This window comes from Neovison vison, chromosome 5, assembly GCF_020171115.1.
Source record: "Neovison vison isolate M4711 chromosome 5, ASM_NN_V1, whole genome shotgun sequence".
Taxonomy (NCBI): domain Eukaryota; kingdom Metazoa; phylum Chordata; class Mammalia; order Carnivora; family Mustelidae; genus Neogale; species Neogale vison.
In genome coordinates this window covers 156286648-156305636 of record NC_058095.1, presented here as the reverse complement: position 1 = coordinate 156305636, position 18989 = coordinate 156286648, and the positions used below count along the sequence as shown (strand labels likewise).

General features: G+C 37.5%; 1 protein-coding gene and 1 pseudogene across 3 annotated transcripts in view; one reads left to right on the top strand and one right to left on the bottom strand.

Annotated features, from left to right (window-relative positions):
• Positions 1–18989, bottom strand: part of PCCA (propionyl-CoA carboxylase subunit alpha) — a 402014-nt gene that overhangs the window by 260092 nt on the left and 122933 nt on the right. For all 3 annotated transcript variants that reach the window (XM_044250038.1, XM_044250039.1, XM_044250040.1), the window contains one exon: positions 11971–12007. In XM_044250038.1, the coding sequence (XP_044105973.1) occupies positions 11971–12007 (37 nt within the window). The remainder of the gene's footprint in view (positions 1–11970; positions 12008–18989) is intronic.
• On the top strand, positions 7927–8096 carry LOC122907978 (annotated as a pseudogene).

Here is an 18989-nt window from a genome sequence, read left to right as displayed (position 1 = left end):
TTACCCAAGGCCCCAGCAGTCATACTCCTAGGTATTTACTGAACTGAGTTGAAAATTTATGTCCACACACAAAAATGTTTACAGCAACTTTATTAATGACTGCCAAGAACCAGAAAGCACCAAGGTATCTTTCAAAAGGTGAGTGGAGAAACAATCTTGTATTCATCCCATGGAATAGCATTCAACAATTTTTTAAAATGAGCTATCAAGCCACAAAAAGACATGAAGGAATTTTTTAAATGCATACAGCTACATGAAAAAAGCCCTTGTGAAAAGGCTATGTATTATATGACTCCAACTATAGGACATTCTGGAAAAGGCAAAAGCATAGCGTGTAGAAGGCAGTGGGAGCCAAGGGTTGTCAGGGGTAGTGAAAGGAGGGTTGAAAAGGTGAAGCACAGGGCAAACTAGTTCGTATGAAACTATAATGGTAGATACATGTCATTATGCATTTGTCAAAACACACAACTATAGAATACAAACAGGGAAACTCAATGGAAACTGTGGACTATAGTTAATAATGTATTAATGTCTGTTTATTAATTGTAACAAATGTGCCATACTAACACCAAGGGTTAACACTGGGAAAGTTGCAGAGGGCTGGCTGGGGTGGCATACAAATGGAATTCCATTTACTTAATGAACTATTTGGTAAATCTAGAACTGCACAAAAAATAATAGTAATTGAGTCTATTAATCATTTAAAGGGGGGCAAAATTTTGAAAATCTAGTTTACAAAAGATTAATAAATGTGACAGCATTAAGCAAGTGAAAATATGCTCAACAGTATTTGGTATAAACTAAACACAATTTTAGGGGTGCCTGGGTGACTCAGTGGGTTAAGCCCCTGCCTTCAGCTCAGGTCATGATCTCAGGATCCTGGGATCAAGCCCCGCAACAGGCTCTCTGCCTACTTGAGATCTCTCTCGATCTCTCTCTCTCTGCTAAATAAATAAATAAAATCTTTTTAAAAACATTTTTAAAAAGGAAACACAATTTTAAATCGCAATGAAATAAAACTACACATCCATTAGAATGACTGAAACTAAAAAGACAGGCGATGTTCGGTGTTTTGCTGGAATAACTAGAACACTTACATTACAGTGGTAACATAAAATGGGAAAAGGGACATTTTCAACAGGACAGAAATGTTCTCTATCTTAACTGCGGTTACATTTACCAAAATTCACTAAACTATACACTTAAGCTAGATTTTATTCTTTATAAAGTGTACATGAATAAAAATGGTTTACAAAGCAGACAGAAAGAACAGAGTGCCTACAAAGTAACAAAAGTTAGAGCTATCCATTCAAAAGCTACATAACATATACAAACATTCCAGCACTTGGCTGGAAGAGGACTACTATCAACCTAGATTTGCATATTCAGGAAAACTATTTTTCAGGAAAGAATGAAAAATGGACAGTTCATGCAAACAAACACTGAGTTAACTAGCCATACTAACTTCTGAAGAGTAAATTCCAAGAAAAACAGAATGAATCAGGGATGAAAGGAAAATGAGCAAAGATAATAGGCATTTGGGTAGAGCTAAATAAACAATGGATGATCATACCATATAATGTCTCATTAGTGAAGTAAACAAATAAGGAAATAAAATATAAAATAGCATATAAAGGGTAAACAGCATTCATGTATTTCTTTGGTAGGAGAATAAACTTTAGACTGAAATTTAAGATAAGTGAATGCTTTATAAAGTTTAATAGGAGAATGAAGGACACCTGAAGAAATATCTCCAAAGCTGACATTTCTATAGTAAACATTAAAAGAATGGAAACAAGAGTATAAAATTATCACCACGGTGGAGAGGAGTGGAGGGGAAAATGGAAAAATAAAAACAGAACAAGAAAAAAATTTTACATCATCATTATAATCAAAAAGAAATCAAGAAAGGAGAGAAAACAGAATCCAGAAGAGGAACAAAAATAAAAAGCAGACAATATAAATAAATCAAAATACGGTAGTAAATACAATAAATGTACATGAACTACACTCACTGATTAAGAGACACTGCCACTCTGAATAGAAACAGAACAAAATGCTAGTCCGAACACCTACAAGAGATCCACCTAAAATAATGGTTCACTGGTTGACTGAAAGTTACAGCAACATACAAGGAAAAGACCAAAATAAGCTGGTTTAAACATATTATCATATTGAAAGCCAAACTTCACTACATTTTGATTAAAAGTAAAAATAGCCAAAAAGACACCTGTTACACTGTTACATTACCTATTAACTTATCTTAAGAATATACAGAGGCAAAACCTAAGAAGCAAGGAAGAATTGGGAAATCTACTCTCCCAAAAACTGATCAAACAGTCGAAAAGTCAGAAGATTTAAACATCCTAATAGGTAGTTCTGACCTATTGGTTATTTATAAAATACAGCATACAATAATTTGAGACTATAAATTCTTTTCAGGTATACATGTAAGATGTAAATTAACTTACTCATTGGCCATAAAATAATTCTCACCAAATCAGAAAGATTCTAAATAAAAAAGAAAATATTCACTGATCAGAAAACAATTTAGAAATTAATAAAAAGCAGAAAATTTTCAATTATTTTAAAATGCATTCCTAGGAAATACAAGTCAAAAATCATAAGAGAAATCTGGGGTCACTGGCTGGCTGGCTCAGATGGTAGAGCATGAGACTCTTGACCTCAGGGTTGTAGGTTTGAGCCCCATAGTTGGGGTAGGGATTATTTAAAAATAAAATCTGAAAAGGAAGAAAGGGAGAGAGGGAGCAAGGGAAATCTGAAAGCTCAGAAATGAGCAATCATGAAAAATACATATCAAAATTGTTAAGTAGGGACCTCTGTTGAGAGCTCCACTTTAGGTCATTCCCCAGCTGCTGAAAGTCTTGTTGGCAACCGACAGCGGACCGATCCTCAGCTTTCTGCCCAAAGTCTTGCCCCTTCTTAGGGGCAGCCCACAATCAGTGGTAAACGGACATGGGTATACAAAGGCTCAATCCCATGGCCCCAATTTCCAACAACCATGAAAGACCAGAGCTCTCTGTAGGATTAGCTATGGCCTTTGTTGAATCTGCATCTCAACTCAATTCAACTTCTCCTTCAGTCCAGTTTCTTTCACTCCCTCACGCATGCTGGCCCCAAGAGTATGTCCCCCAACAAACTTCCAGAACCTGTTTCCAAAGGAATCCCACCTGTGACAGAGGAACACATTTGGAAGGCTATACAGTGATTAGCTTAAACAGACAGAACAGCAAGAAATGGAGAGAAGCTGACGAATTCAAGATGTGGGGGGGTGATGACCATCACGCACGAATAGTGAAACCATACACAGAAATCTAGCAGTGAGCACTGAATCATGGGAAAAGCTTCACTGCTGATCTCACAATTTAGCCCTCTCTGCTTCCTGCCTCTGTGATCCATGACACTGCAGATGGTAGAAATTCCATCAGCCTCATTCTCTGCATGAGGCTGGCAACAGAACAGAACTCCTTCCTACCCCACAACGTGACCGACGGGAAGCGAACACACAGGAAGAAGAAAATGTCTTTGTTGCTTAAGATCACAAGGAAAGAGCAATGCAAATGCGCAATCCTAGAACGCTCATGAACTAACGACAACTGCACGGACTCAAATAAGAATTAGCATATTACTACAGTTTCCAAGGAAATACAATTCAGAATACACTAGGAAATGTGGCTGCCATATAACACTTGGCTACGTGGAAAAGTTCCTATTGCGTACACAAAGAGGTAGTTTAAATTCAACCAATTTGGGGAAATAAATACCATCATCAATACATTACCCATGCTATATATCTGTATATATTTGGTCATAATTTTCTACTGATCTTATTGTTGTCTTTTAATTACAAATTAGCTATAGTTAGTTTTAACATTATCAACTTAGTTTTGCTGTATATGTTGGGTTCGCGCATTTCAGACTAAGGTGATACAGCCCGTGTGTGTTTATACTAACTGGGATCTACGATCATCCAGTAACTAGAAAGTAAACATGTTATTTACTGTGGTCCAGCTATGAATTATTCATATCTCTGCTACTACTACAGATATAGCATACATATAATCTCCAAAAAAGATACCAGAAGGTGATCCTTATTAACACTATTTTTTCCACTGGAAAATGAAAAAGCGTGAGAGGACACAGGATAGTTCGCCCTTCCTAAGTTGGCCATCCACACACATAAAGAAATAACCATATAAATATATTTAGCTTAAGAAAGAATGACCCAGTATTGTACACATAAAGATACAATCAAGACGTGTTATAAGCTGAAGTAAACCAATAAATAACATTAATTGTTTTGATTTGGCAAGGAAAAGCAATTATTCTTTTCAGAAAAACTGATCTTGTCTACCTGTTTCCCTCTACTCAGGCAAATAAAAATGAGATCCCTAACTCTGCTCCAGGAAACAGTAATCAGGCACATTTCAATGTATTGATAAATTAGAGTAAAAGGGGTTCACGAGAAGCTTCCCAACAAAACCCAAAGGCCCCATGTTTTCACATTATCGTCAAAACATTAAAAAGAAAAGGAATGCAAGAAAGAACATTAAAACAAAAGAAAGATGATTAAGGACTGAGAAAAACAAAAAGGCAGGGGGAACTTGTAAAATCATGCTTAAACCCAGAACATTTATGCTGGAGTAATAAAAGAAAATATAAATAAGTACCCTAAGTGACGTGGGGGGGGGGGAGGAGATACAGAACTCATGTTCTCATCTCCCAGGGATTATCATCCTGACCTCAAATGACCACATTCTTTCATCAATGGAAAAACAGCAAAGGAAAAAACCTCACTTTTTAATGGATTTCACAAAGAATACTTTAACACTACTCTCTTCAAAATGACTTTTCTTCAGGCATTTCTTACTAAATCTCCTTAGCACATGAAACATATCTTTTACTGAGGACCAAACTGGAAAATATATTAACACGATGATATTGTGAAGAATATCTAAATTATAATATTTTTTCAAAGGTTTCTTCAATGTATCTTTAACCACACAACCATATACCATGTGTGAAAAATTTCCTAAGCAGCATGAAACAGAGGAAATAAAAGATTTGGTGGCTTAGCTGAGTATTTCTATCCCTCTTAAGTGTGAACAATTTGTTCTTATTTATTTAAAAAAAAAATGAGCAACTTTGTTACTGTAATGCCATGTCAAAAGGAAGGTGGGAAGACTGGGCAAAGGAAAACATCCAAGGCAGAGAAGAAAGGAAGACCACAAGCCCCTACACACTCATCAGAGACAGAGAGGCCAAAGCAGTCTGTAGACTAGTATTAAAAAGAAACAAATGGAAGGGAGCACCTGGCTGGCTCAGTCAGTAGAACATAAGACTCTTGATCTCGGGGCTTTAAGTTTGAGCATCACATTGAGTGTAGGGAGGAAAGGAGGGAAGATGACAAGACAAGACATAGGAGAGCCTATATTGCAAAGAACGTAAAATGTCAGCATCAGAGATAAGTAAGAAGGCAGTAAGATTCAGTCACATAATTTCATACATCTGAATCTTAGATTCCTAGAAGCTTCCATCAGCCCAGCCTAATGAATCCAAGAACAACCTAAAAGAATTGCTGAGTAGTAGTTGTTAATAAGCACATACTAAATTTACTTGAATAATCTTAGATTATTTTTTAATTATCTACTTGCTGAGAATTTATCATAATTTACTTAATATTCCTGTTCTTCCCAGGCATCTCCATTACAAAATTAAAGATTAAGGGAAAAGGAATAAGAAAATTAATGTCAAATTATGATCTATAAATATTATGAAAAAAAATCTTAATGTGTGATTATTTAATTCATTTGTATACTGATACACACATTTGTTTGGATTCATTCACTGAATAACCACTTGCTGAATATATATTCTGTGAAAGCATAGTCTTAAGTACTAGAAATACAAAGGAAACTAACCCACATGGTCAACTATCTACAAAACCGTAACTAAATGAACATAAACCAATCATTTGCAAAGACAAATAAATCTATTTAATGCAGGGAATCTCATGTGACTTTAAGAGAAAAACAATCCATCAAGACAATTCCATGAAAGGGGCAGGGAGGTATTTCCATTTTGAACAAAGTTCTAGGAGCACTATAAGATGAGGAACACACTTCAGTTTGATAGTTTTTTCCCTTCCCTTAAAAACTCTTTATAACTCAATCATCCAGTCAGTCGCTCTTCCTTTTAATAAAGAGATACTTGAGAAAAATGTGTATTCTTCTACTGTTGGGCAGAGTGTTCTATATATAAGGTCTAATTGGTTTAGAGTATTGTTCAAGCTCTCTATTTCTTTATCGATCCTCTCTGGAGGTGTTCTAGCCACTACCTAGAATGCAGTACTGCAGTCTCCCACTATTACTGCACGACTGTCTATTTCTCCTTTCATTCTGTAATGTTTACTTCATGTATTTTGGAATCTTTGCTGTTGGGTGCACATATGTTTATAATAATCAGTACATAACGTCTTTGTTTCTTGCAACAGTTTTAGACTCCCAGTCTATTTTGTCTGATATTAGTACATCCACCCCAGTTCTTTTTTGGTTCCTATTTGCATGGGATATCTTTTCCCATCCTTTCATGTTCCATCTACTTCTGTCTCTGGATCTAAGTGAGTTTCTTGTCAACAGCATATAGTTGGATTGAGTTTTTTATCCATTCTGTCAATATCTGGCATAGTGAGATACCATTTCACACACAAAGGAATGGTCATATTTTAAAAAAAAAAAAAACCTGAACATAAATGCTGGCAAAGATGTGAAGAAACCGGAACACGGCTGTTAGGAATGTAAATGGTCCAGCCAAGTGTGGAGAACATTTTGGCGGTTCCTCCAAAAGTTAAACATGGAATTACCATAAAACTCAGCAATTCCACAACTAGGTATCCAGGCCAAAGAATTAAAGATGGGTACCCAAATACATGCAGATGTAGGTTCAAAGCAGTATTAGATGCAACAGTCAAAGGAGGAAATGACCCAACTGTTCACCCACATGTGCATGGACAAACACAAAGCGGTATTTATCACATGCAACAGAATATGACCCAGTCACAAAAAGGAAGCCACGATACACAGTAAAACATGGATGAACACGGAAAACAACTCTAAGTGAAAGAAGTTATACACAAAAAGTGCCATATTTATGAAACATTCAGAACAGGTAAATCCATTAGGGCAGAAAGTAAATTAGTGGTTGCCAAGGGCTGGAAGGCAGAAGGGGTGAACTAATGAGCATGGAGATTCTTTTGAAGCTAGACTCTTTGGAACTAGACAGTGGTGATGGGTGCATAACATTGTAAACATACCAAAACCACTGACCTGCACACGTTGAAAGACTTTTATAGTATTGAAATTTTATCTCAATTTTTTAAAAATTGAATCTTCAGTACAAAAGTTTAGAACTAGCTGACTCTGGACCTGGGGAGGATGGTGAGGACTGACTTGGAAGGAGCATGAGGGAACTCTCTGCAGTGACAGGCATGTCCAATACACCAGTGAGATATCTGGGATACACACATGTATGCATATAATTTTATGTTTTTAAGAATTTAGTGGGATACATATCTGCAATTATACTTTTAAATGCACCGAAATCCAGATGGATTAACAGATGCACAGATAAGTGATAAAGCAAATCTACAAAAAATTAATAGTGGAATCCTGGTGATGGGAATATAGGTACACACTGTAAAATCCTTTCAAAATGTTGTGTGGCTGAATTTTTTCAAAATAAGAGAGGAAAAAGTTAACAAGAAAAACATCTACATAGAGATTAAGAATATGGTTATAAGAGGAATGACTGGGTGGCAATATGAGAGTGTCTTCTTTTGAAGAAATGGCTGTGTAAGCCAATATATGAAAAGCTACAAGGAGTCTTCTGTGTGAAAGTATCAGCTAGAGCTTTGCGCAGTGGCAGTATCGTAGCCAATGAGGTTTATCCGAGGCGCGATTATTGCTAATTGAAAGTATCAGCTGGAGTATGCAAACCGCCCCCCAACACACTCACAAAAAACCTTATTCTAAGACTCTGAAGTTTGGTGTATTCATGAAAGGCAGCGCAACTAATGCACAGAAGGCAATGAAGGGAGTAGTATAAATGAGATTGGAGAGAAAGGCAGGTGCCAAATCATTTGGAGTTGCAGTCAGGGGAAGGAATTTTTATTTTATCTAAATGCACGGAAAGGCGATTAGAAGGCTTAAAGCAAATACAGTATGGGATGAGATGGGGTGTGTCCTTACTGCTTAGAGTTTTAAAATATCACACTGACAGTTATGTGAAGAATGACTTTGAAGTGTTGACGAAAAGGAGGAGAGAAACTATTGTCACAGTCCTTCCAAGGACAATGGTAGCTTGGGAGAGAGTACTGGTAATAAAGATAGTGAGTAATGAATATCGGAGGTTGTTCTGAATGAAGGATTGACAGTATCTATTGATATATTGACAAAAGAATGACAGGGAAACAACACCAGGATAGATCTTGGGTTTTAGCTTTAGCCACTGAGTAAATGGAGTGACCTTTGCTGACATGTAGAAACTGTGCATGAAGCAAGCTTAGAGTAAGGTGAACCTGAAGATCAAAAAAAATTTTATTTAAATCAGGAACTATGTGAGATTCTGAGTAAGACGGCAAAAGAAAAGACTCAAAATAATCCAGAAGTAGTTAAAGGACAGGTTTGAGATCTACAATTTCTTTTTTACAATCAATTCGGTTTGATTGTATTGAGGACCTTTGATAGAGGAAAAAGATCAAACTTGAAGGCAAATCGAGCTCACTGATTACTGTTGTCTGTCTCTGAGGTTAAAGATAAACTGAGGATCTATAGCCCTGTATCTCTAAACTTGGAGAGGTCAAAGGAAAATATCAGGAGTGAGAATGAGAGAGACAAGGAAGACCAAAAAACAAGCAAGCAAAAGTAACATATTAAGCCTTGATGGTCTCTCACCCTATCAACGATAAGAGGCTGTTTCTTCAATTCCACATACAACATGCTTAAGTGCCTTATAGTATCTTACACAAAGTGGTGACTCAAATCTTAGCTCTCACCCTCTAAGCCCATTAGTTTTGCAAAAAATATAATGAAAAATCAATCGTCTTTGGCTCTAAAAGAACCTAAATTTAAAGCAGGCCCACCAATCAGTAGGTCTGTGACCTTGAGCAAATTACTTACCATTTCTAATCCTTAGTTTCTTAAATGTAAATGAAAATAATTAACCCAAGAATTAGCATTAGAAATAACATTCACAAAGTGCCAGCAACAAGGAAAAAATGTTCCACAAACAAGAGCTACTATTATGTAAAAGACACCTAATTCATCAATGCTCCCGGCAGTTAGCTTCCTCCTTTGGCCGCATAGATTCCTGTTTCCAGAACGAGAAGTAAAGACACAAGAGAGGAGGGAACCACAGAAAAGACGATCAATTTATTTTCTCCATGTAACACAGAAAGAAGTGAAGCACAGAAATCTGAATAGGTATGAATGACAAGGACAATCAGCTACCCAGAAATGGACAGGTTCAAAGGTTTGATTATAATTCGGCTGTTTAGAACTAGGAGCATATTTTTCTGTGATTCCTCTGGAATCAATGTTTTATTCAACTCTTCGAAATTCAGAAAGGCCCATCAAAAACATAATGTAGTTAACATGTGATAGATCTCAATAAAATTAGTAGGAAACAAAACTGATCAATCACCAAAAGAAACAGAATACCAAGAGACTAATAATATATAATTCCATTTATTTTAGAACCTGGCACTTGAGGGAAAAAGGTTTTTATGGGCAGTTTCCGTGGTGATTCAGAAGGGTTTTCAGGGAAATTCCAAATGCTTTATAAAGCTGATGACCCTGGTTCTTTATTATGTTTTATTTCACCTCCAGTTTTATGGCTTCCCTTCCTTTCAGCATAAGCAAAACACTAGCACTCGGACACTTAACAGCCATGATTACGATCATTTATTTCACAAATGAGAAGGCATAATTGGAGAAGAATTAGAAGATAGGAAAGAGGAAGGAGTCGTAAAGGTTATGCCTCAATATAAAAAAAAAGAGCCTGAGATCGAATTAGGTAACCTCTGGAGTAAGCTCAAAGGGGAGTAAAGCAGAGCATTAAAATATTAAGGAGGAAAGCCAAGTGATGAGAACTGTTTAGAGTCCCGTTATGATTAACTGATTATTTTAAAGGTCACAGAGTATTCTTTTTTAAAAAAGGGGGGGGGGTAAAAGACAAGACACAAAAGCAAGCAATCTGCAGCCTGCCATTTATACAAAGGAAATGCTCAAGAGTTGATGAGTTATAATTCGAAATAAGGCACACCAACGTATTCATTGTTTTCTTCTAATCCCTTTTGTTTCTCAAATTCCTCCAAACATTCTATCCTTTTTATGTAGATACTATTGTGCTAACCGTATTATGGAGTTAATAACAATACTATCTAAACTAAAACCAGAAAGACAACTTTTTAAAAATGTTTTAAACTTTTTAAAACATTTTTAAAAAGTTTTTTAAAAACAGAACAAAATGAAATTACTTAAGTGTCCTCAAAAGCCAACAGGTATGCTCCATGCCTCTAACGCTGTGAGGAATGCCAGTGATTTCAAATCTCGGGGAGATGCTTTTGATTTTTTCAAAGAATGAACCACAAATCAGTTTCATGTAGTCCAACTTATTCAGCAAGTACTTCCTGAGAAGTACTGAAATGCTTTTTGAAAACGTTGATATGTCTGAAGAAATGATTTAGAAAGAGATGTTGTAGTCAGATAAAATAAGATTTTCTAAGACCTGGTCTGAAGTCCAAATCTACATCACTGGCAGCAATACTGCAAAACAAATAAACAAAACACACTTAAACATGAGTCAAACCAAAATAATTTAGCCAGACACAACTAGAAACAGGAACCCAAAGAACCAAACAACTTTCCAGATCACTGAAGAACTGTTAAGCTAGCCTGAGCCTAGTGTAAAAATGTTATTTACTAACTCAATTGGTTACTTTCAGAAATTAGACTTGTACGCGTGTACACACACACACACACTATGTAAATTTTGCCAAATCAAATGCTCTTCCAGTGAAAAGAATAATTCTGAATAATCAATCTTAATGAGAAAACGGGACTAAAGAAATGTTAATGTGGGATGCTGAAAAGTTTGGCCTTACCCAAGGAGGAATGCTAAGATGCTGAGATTTCCTGACCGCCAAGAATTGTCTGATTCCTCTCACATACCTAAGGAAGTTCTGGCAAATGTATACAAATACTAATTTTATTAATACAACTGTGAAGTTATTTAATAGCATTGCTAATTCCTGACAACAATATACCCTCATATATTTTTTAATTAGCAAATACTAAAAACAGAATCGTGATGAGCAATAGGAATATTTTTTAAAAATAAAAAGTTGATAAGCCCTGCCCAGTGTAACTGTACGTAGAACAGTCAAGAAAACAGTCATTCAGACATCCTTCAGTTTATGTTTTATTCCAATTTATAAGATTCAGTCCTGATTTCTCACATTCTTTTTCCTAGGACAGTTATTAAAAGTTGATATTTAACATCTTAAGAAAAGGTAGAAACCTGAAGGGCCTTGTCAAATAGGAAAACTTCATTTTAATCATCTCTGTCATTAATAAGTTATATTCTACTAAGTAAGTGCCTAAAATTTACATTACATCCAAGCTCAAGAGTTAAGACAACTCCTTCTTTTACCTAACCTGTGATTTCAATTTACAAAAGAGCTATAATTTAAGTCAAAATACAACTTAAAGTTCACTTTTTTGTTTCAAAACAGAACATGGTAAGTCAGCTGATACATTCTTCCAAAGGGACAAGTAATCAAAATCCTGAAAGTATTAAAATATTATCTGCTCTATGGGGTCACTTATTACATGTTTACTCGACCGTATCTGCTGAAAGACCTAGAAACGCTAAGTTAATTTAAGAACTTACCAATTTCCCTTGCAATTCTGACAGCTTCATCTGCATCCTGTAAAAGCAGGAAATGAGACCCAACATTAATCCCATCAGCCACTGCACAATGTCTTTAGGGCAGTCATATATTGCACTACTGTCTCCTCTGATTCATTTAATGTTCAACTTTACAACCTTCTAACTCTTTTCATTCAGAGAAATGTAAAATTAATACCATAAGTGGAATGTAAATTCTACCTCATCATTATTATATTAAGAAACTCAAAGCAGTTTGAAATGAGCTGGCAGGAAGCACAACCAGAATTGCCAAATGATCTGGTGCAGTTGCTGGAATTTAACAGCAGAATTTAGATGTTTACAATCAATACTGAATCATAAATCAGATCATTAAAGCTTGTCTACCGCCAGCTTGTTCCTTTCCCTCTGATATTTACATGTCATGTTTTCCTGGATTCTGTCAGCAGGGGGAGTTGATTCTCTATTGTTTGGGAGAGGCTCAAGATTTTCTAGAAATAAAAAGTAAATTTCCAGTGTCTACAGGAATTGCCAATTGTCCCCCCACAAATTCCTTTGGAAATCTCCATTACTTTTTACTTTTCTTTTCATCCTTTTCTCCGGTACATATTTTATCTTTACTAGGTACATCTTGTTATATAATTTAAAACCTTAAATTCCATGAACCAACTTGGGGGGGGGGGCTTCCAAAAAGCCAAGGAAAGCAAATGCCTTCCAAAGAAGTACAAGATTAAGAGTTAGTTGATGAATATAAGGATTAATTATTGATAAATACCAACCAGTGCAACTGCGAGAAGAAAAAGTTCCCTCGAATCTAAACCATTTCATTGATCATTAATGCTCATCTACCGCACAAGCACAGGACACTCCTGATACATTTCCAGGAGAACAACAAGGAGAAAGCTGAAAAAGAAGGTGTTAAGCCCAAGCCTCCCTAGGAAATGTGGCTTTTCTTTACAACTCCTTGATGTAAACTAATCACCAGAAATGACAATGTTTTGAAACCATTAGCTAGTAAGAATGCCTGAATTTTTGGAAAATTACTTTTAAAAAAGTAAACCGAAGCCTCATATTTTGTAAGCTTTTAAGCTAGTAATTTAAAATTGTAGAGTAACCATGTCAGAATCCTCCCCCAAAAGGAGGGGCGGGGGATGTTTATAACTGGTTCATTTATGCCTAATAAAAAAAAAAAATCTTCCCTAGAAGTCTTCAGTACCTAATAACATCCCCTGAATAAGGAGGTTGGCAGGGGAAGTTGTCAGAAAAATTTAATTTCCTTTCATTAGCCAGTCTGCTCCACAAATAGGTGCTTGTTAAGTTCAAAGCGGTCCTGAAAGCGACATCAGTTTTAAGTCTTTTTTTTTTTTTTAACTCCAAGCAGTCACATCTGCTAATGAGATTTTCCAAATAACAATTGTTTTCAAGGCAAAGATAAATCTATACCTCCCACTCTACTCTCCCAAAAATCAAGGTTTACTGCTTTATTACACCTTGCTGTTTTCGCTGACCCTACATTCTCCAAATTTTAGCTTAAAGGGATAAAAATCCATGGAAAGGGTCATTTAAGAATGTTAGTGGTTTCCACACATTGAGTTTGAAGGTTCTTTGTTCAAGCCAGTGACAGTTACTGGAGAATACTTCCCCTTAATAGCCTCTCTGTCAGGAAGTGTTAAACCTGCCAAATGCGGACAATTAGTGCCTCACGAACAAAATACAGGAAGAGTGCTGGCTGACGGAGGCTGGATTATAAGAGCCTAGAAAGAAACTTTTAACATGTCTTTTCTTTCAGATGTGTAACAGTATATTTGCAAAATATATTTGGAGAGAAAATAAACTGCTGTCACAAAAGTCTGTTACCTTGAGAGAACTGACAAACAGGTAAATATTAAAAGATAATTCAGAGAATTCATTAGTCATATTTATCATATACACATTATGGATGTATGTGTGGACATATATTTACACAAAGCAAAACTTCTAAAAAATTTTTTTTGGTAACTACCACAGGTCCAACACTTCTATAAACTGTCTCAAAACAATCTTGTCTTTTAACTAATGTTATGTTAAGGAAACTTAACATATCTATGATGCATTATTTGTGACATTTTTTTTAATAATAGTTTATTTAAGATTCAGGTTTAACTGGGCAACCTATATTTTTATTTGGCAACTCTTAATCAAAAAGTGTTTCTTAGTATGAAAAGCACATCTCACTAATGATGCATTATTTGGGACTTTTTTTTTAAAAATAATAGTTTATTTAAGATTCAGGTTTAACTGGGCAACCTATATTTTTATTTGGCAACTCTTAATCAAAAAGTGTTTCTTAGTATGAAAAGCACATCTCACTAAATAAACTTCCAAATAAAATTAAACTGTCTTAAAAAGTCATTTTTCCTTTGTCACTCATTTATCCCAAGATATTTTATTCAAGACATATTATATATTGGACACTTACACATTATTATCAGTTTCCACAAGAAACTATTAAATACACTCATCTCTAATGTGTTCTTTTTGCATATTTAGCTATTATCAGGCTACATAATGAGATTAAAAGGCCTATATAGTTCCAAATTCAATGGCAATGACATATGACACAGTATAACTTCCTTAGAAGACTAGACAGGAAAACTTTTTTAATAAAAAACCTTAAATCAAAAAGAAAAAGATCAACAATTATCAAGGAAAATGGACAACAGATTAAATGAGAAGCTTCCATAAATTGAAATCCACAAGAACATATGAAATATGTACAATTTTAGTCATAATTATAGGCATATAAGCTAAAACAACAAGACACCGCAGTTGATCTGCCAAAACCTGCCAAGAGCCAGGAGTGAAGGCCTGAAGAGAAGCAGACCTGACTCTCACTACTGATGTCATATGAAGTTGGTACTATCGTTTTAAGAACTGTTAGTATCTATCAGAAGTTTGAAGACCTCAATCTTTCAACCCAGCAACTTGATTTTTTGAAAGCTCTCCTATAGATATATCCACATGCATGCACACACACAGATATATAAAGCAACAATTTTTAATTTATTGCTGGTATTTTGAGGAGAAAATCTGAAAAACAATGTTGAAGGCCTTCAATAAGGGACTGGTACTAAAAAGGATACATACATACAATGGAATATGCCACAGTCTTTGAAAAGATGAGGCTGAGCCGAACGTGGTACTACATGAAATAGCTCTTGCATTCATGGAACTCACAGGCTTCCTTAGTAAGGGAAACCGAAAGAGCAAACAGACCCAACTGAGAGCTGAAATCAAAGTTACACGCAAATAACCAGGACTGTGGGAGACAGACAGGGACAACATGCTGTCAACACACAGCCCAGAAAGAGTCCTCTTCAGGGCACCCGGGCGGCTCCATCAGTAGAGCATGTGATTCTTGATTTGGGGGTTGTGAGTTGTTCCAGATCCACATTGGGGACAGAGACTACTTAATAAATTTGTTTTAAATAAAGAAGAAAATGAAAGAGTCCTTCTGAAGTAAAATGTAAACTGAAGCCTGAAGAGAACAAACACTGCCCTGGCAAGATTTGGGGTGAAAGAAGTCTAAACAGAAAGAACAAGATGAACAAAACCCAAATTCAGAAGATGTTTCATATGTTCTAGAAACCATGAGAGTCCATGAGGTGAAAAATGAAGACAAAAATCAAGTGGCAGAAAAGGACAGCAGGAAGTCCAGTGGCAGGCACGGCCCATCGGCTGGACCTTTCGGGACTCAGCACAGAGTTCCAAATGCCCTGGCTCCGTGCCGGAGAGAGAGGACTGGGCTTTCGGAAGGTAATAGGTAATCCCTATACTCTAAGAATACCTCAAATATAGCGTGCACTGTGGGGGAAGCAAGTTGTAGGAGAATATGTATAGTGTGACCTTGTCTTTTTTTTAATGTATCAGTATTATTTCTTTGATTGCTGAATATTATTCCTTGGTATGGATATGCCACATTTTTTTATCCATTCATCAGCTGATGGAAATGTAGACTGTTTTGAATTTTTGGTTACTATGAAAAATGCTCCACTGAGCATCTGTGTACAAATTTTTGAGTGCACGTACATATTCTGGCTATATAACTATGAGTGAGATCACAGGGTCCCACAGTAACATTATATTTAACCTTTTGAAAAACCGCCAAACTGTTTTCCAAAGTGGTTGCACCATTGCACATTTCCATGAGCAGTGTATAAAGGCTCTCACTTCTCCGAATCTTTGCCAGCATTTGGTAATACTCCACTGTAGCCACCCTCGTGGCTAGTGATTTGGTATCAGTACTTGATCCTGCCTGCCTGCCCCGCCAGCCCCCAGGTCCCTTCCTACCTTGACTCTCCTTCCCACTCCCAAGCCCCCCATACATTCTCTAGCTCCCGGGCCTGTATGCCAATACCAGGCCCTGAAGACAGGCGGGAACAAGAAAGGCACCATCCCAGCCTTCATGCAATTTACAGTCTGGTGGGAAAGGCAGGCCCTTAAATGACTATACAGCAGCTAAGAAACCATTACCAAGATGCATGTTACGCAGAAAAAGTGAAGAGGGCGTGTGACGACAGGGAATGTTGATTCCAAAACTAGAGCTCCAGGAAACTTCTCAGATGCAGCTACTGTGAAAGAGACCGGAGGAGTGAAAGCCTGGAGGACCAGAGCCCGGGGCCGGGGCCGAAACAGCGAGCCAAGCGCAGAGTGGAGCAGGGCTGCACTTGAGCCTGAGAGCAAGAAAATGAAAAGTCCTCACTATGGCTGCATTTTGAAGGATCGGAGCATATAATTTACTTATTCTTTTGAGTACTGTCTACCCTCTGCATCTCCCTACCGCATTAAGGTAGAAGCTCCATAAAAGCAAAAATCTCTAACTGGTTCAGGGGTAGGTTTAAATTCCTAGAACTGCCTGGCGCATCGTCGTCATTCAGGAAACAGCCGTTGCTGAACGAAAGCCTGACGGAACCAAGAAACAAATGAAGAATTTAGAGAGAGGCAAGAGGGATAGGAGTTTAGCTGGGAAGCAAGGGCCTAGGAGAGAAAAACTACCATTTTCTCTTAAACTCGGGCGTACGTGCTTCAAGTTTCACTGAAATCTCACTTGCTCCAGAAAGCCTTTCCAGTCCTCCTACACCAGGTGAGGTGTCACTGACCAGATGACACTCTGCCCTTCAATTATGACAGCCCTGTCACTTACCCTCCAGGACAGCAATGAATAGGTCAGCGGCTCTCTAAGAAACCCCCAGGGCTTAGCAAAGCGATACATCAACACATTATTTGTTGAATGAATCAACAACTAGCCATCAGCTTCCACAGAAACAAGTCTGTTGCCTGAAAGATCTGTTCCAGCGTCAATGGAACTGCTCATCCCCAGCTGGACGTGAATAAACTTACATCCAAGGAGAGGTAGTGGCTTGGTCAAATTCGCACGTCTACAGCAAGGAAGTACACCACGGCAGTCGGGAGCAGGAGGGGCTCCAGAAACAGCGAGGCTTGGGTTTTGCTTCAGCGTCTGCCGAAGCATCCTCTGTGATAGACCGTTGCCGCCAGGCAAAACCGCAGCCAACATGCAGCCTCCTCCCTCTCCTTTCAACGCTCAGTCCAGCACTTTTCTTACTTACTGAATGTTTGAAACGTGGATTCTTGAAACGTGGGTGGGTTTCACAGAACCCATTCTCTTTATTTTTAGAGCCTATTCTTAAAAAATAGTACTTAGCTGTAACTTTATTTTTTTTAAATGTATGTTTTATTTATTTGAGAGAGAATAAGAGAGCGCAAGCCGGGGGGCATGGCCAAGGGAGAGGGAGAAGCAGACTCCTAGCTGAGTAGGGAGCGGAGTAGGGCCTCAATCCTATTATTCTGGGATCATCACCCGAGCTGAAGGCAGATGCCCAACCAACTGAGCCACCACGGTGTCCCTTAACTGTAATTTTAAATGCATATTTCTTTAGTTTAAAAGATCAGGGGCGCCTAAGTGGCTCTGTCAGTTAAAAGAGCAAACTTTATAAGACAGTATGTTTTCAAATTGAAGGGCCACAAGTTTATATTAAAATGTAAGAGAAAACAGACATTTAATAAAAATGTAAAATAAGTATTAAATTTTATCTTACCAAATATACTTCACTCTTTGTTTATAAAACAAATCTCTTTTAAGCAAAACATCATTATTTCTTCATAGATCCAACCTGGCAATATTTGAAGAAAAAGTAGAACTGATTCTACTTACTCTTAGCTTTAGAACAAACTTTTTGGATTTTCTAAAGATTTTATTCTTAAGTTATCTCTACACCAAATGTGGGGCTCACAAGAGTCACATCTACTGACTAAGCCAATCAGGCGCCCTTAGAACATTCTTTTTTTCCTTCTTCTTCTGTAAGATTTTATTTACTTGAGAAAGAAAGTAATAAGCAAGACAGAGAGAAAGAGAGAGAGAACAGAGAGCACAAGCAGGGGGAGGTGCAGAGGGAGAGGAAGAAGCAGACTCCTCTAAGGAGGGAGCCCCTGATCCCAGGACTCCAAAATCATGATTTGAGCTGAAGGCAGACGCTTAACTGACTGAGGCACCAATGCACCCCCCAGCCACTTAATTTTTTTTTTAAGATTTTATTTCCTTATTTGACAGAGAGAGATCACAAATAGGCAGAGAAGCAGGCAGAGAGAGAGAGAGAGAGAGAGAGAGAAAGAGAAGCAGTCCCCCTGCTGAGCAGAGCCCGATGCAGGAATCGATCCCAGGACCCTGAGATCACGACCTGAGCCGAAGACAGCGGCTTAACCCACTGAGCCACCCAGGCACCCCCACCCCCGCTGAATATTCTTAAAATATTCCCCACATCTACTAACTGTATGACATATGATACAACATATGAAAATACTATGGGGGGGTGGTGCCTGGGTGGCTCAGTGGGTTAAAGCCTTTGCCTTTGGCTCAGGTCATGATCTCAGGGTCCTGGGATCGAGCCCCTCATCGGGCTCTCTGCTCAGCAGGGAGCCTGCTTCCCTTCCTCTCTCTCTCTGCCTACTTGTGATCTCTGTCTGTC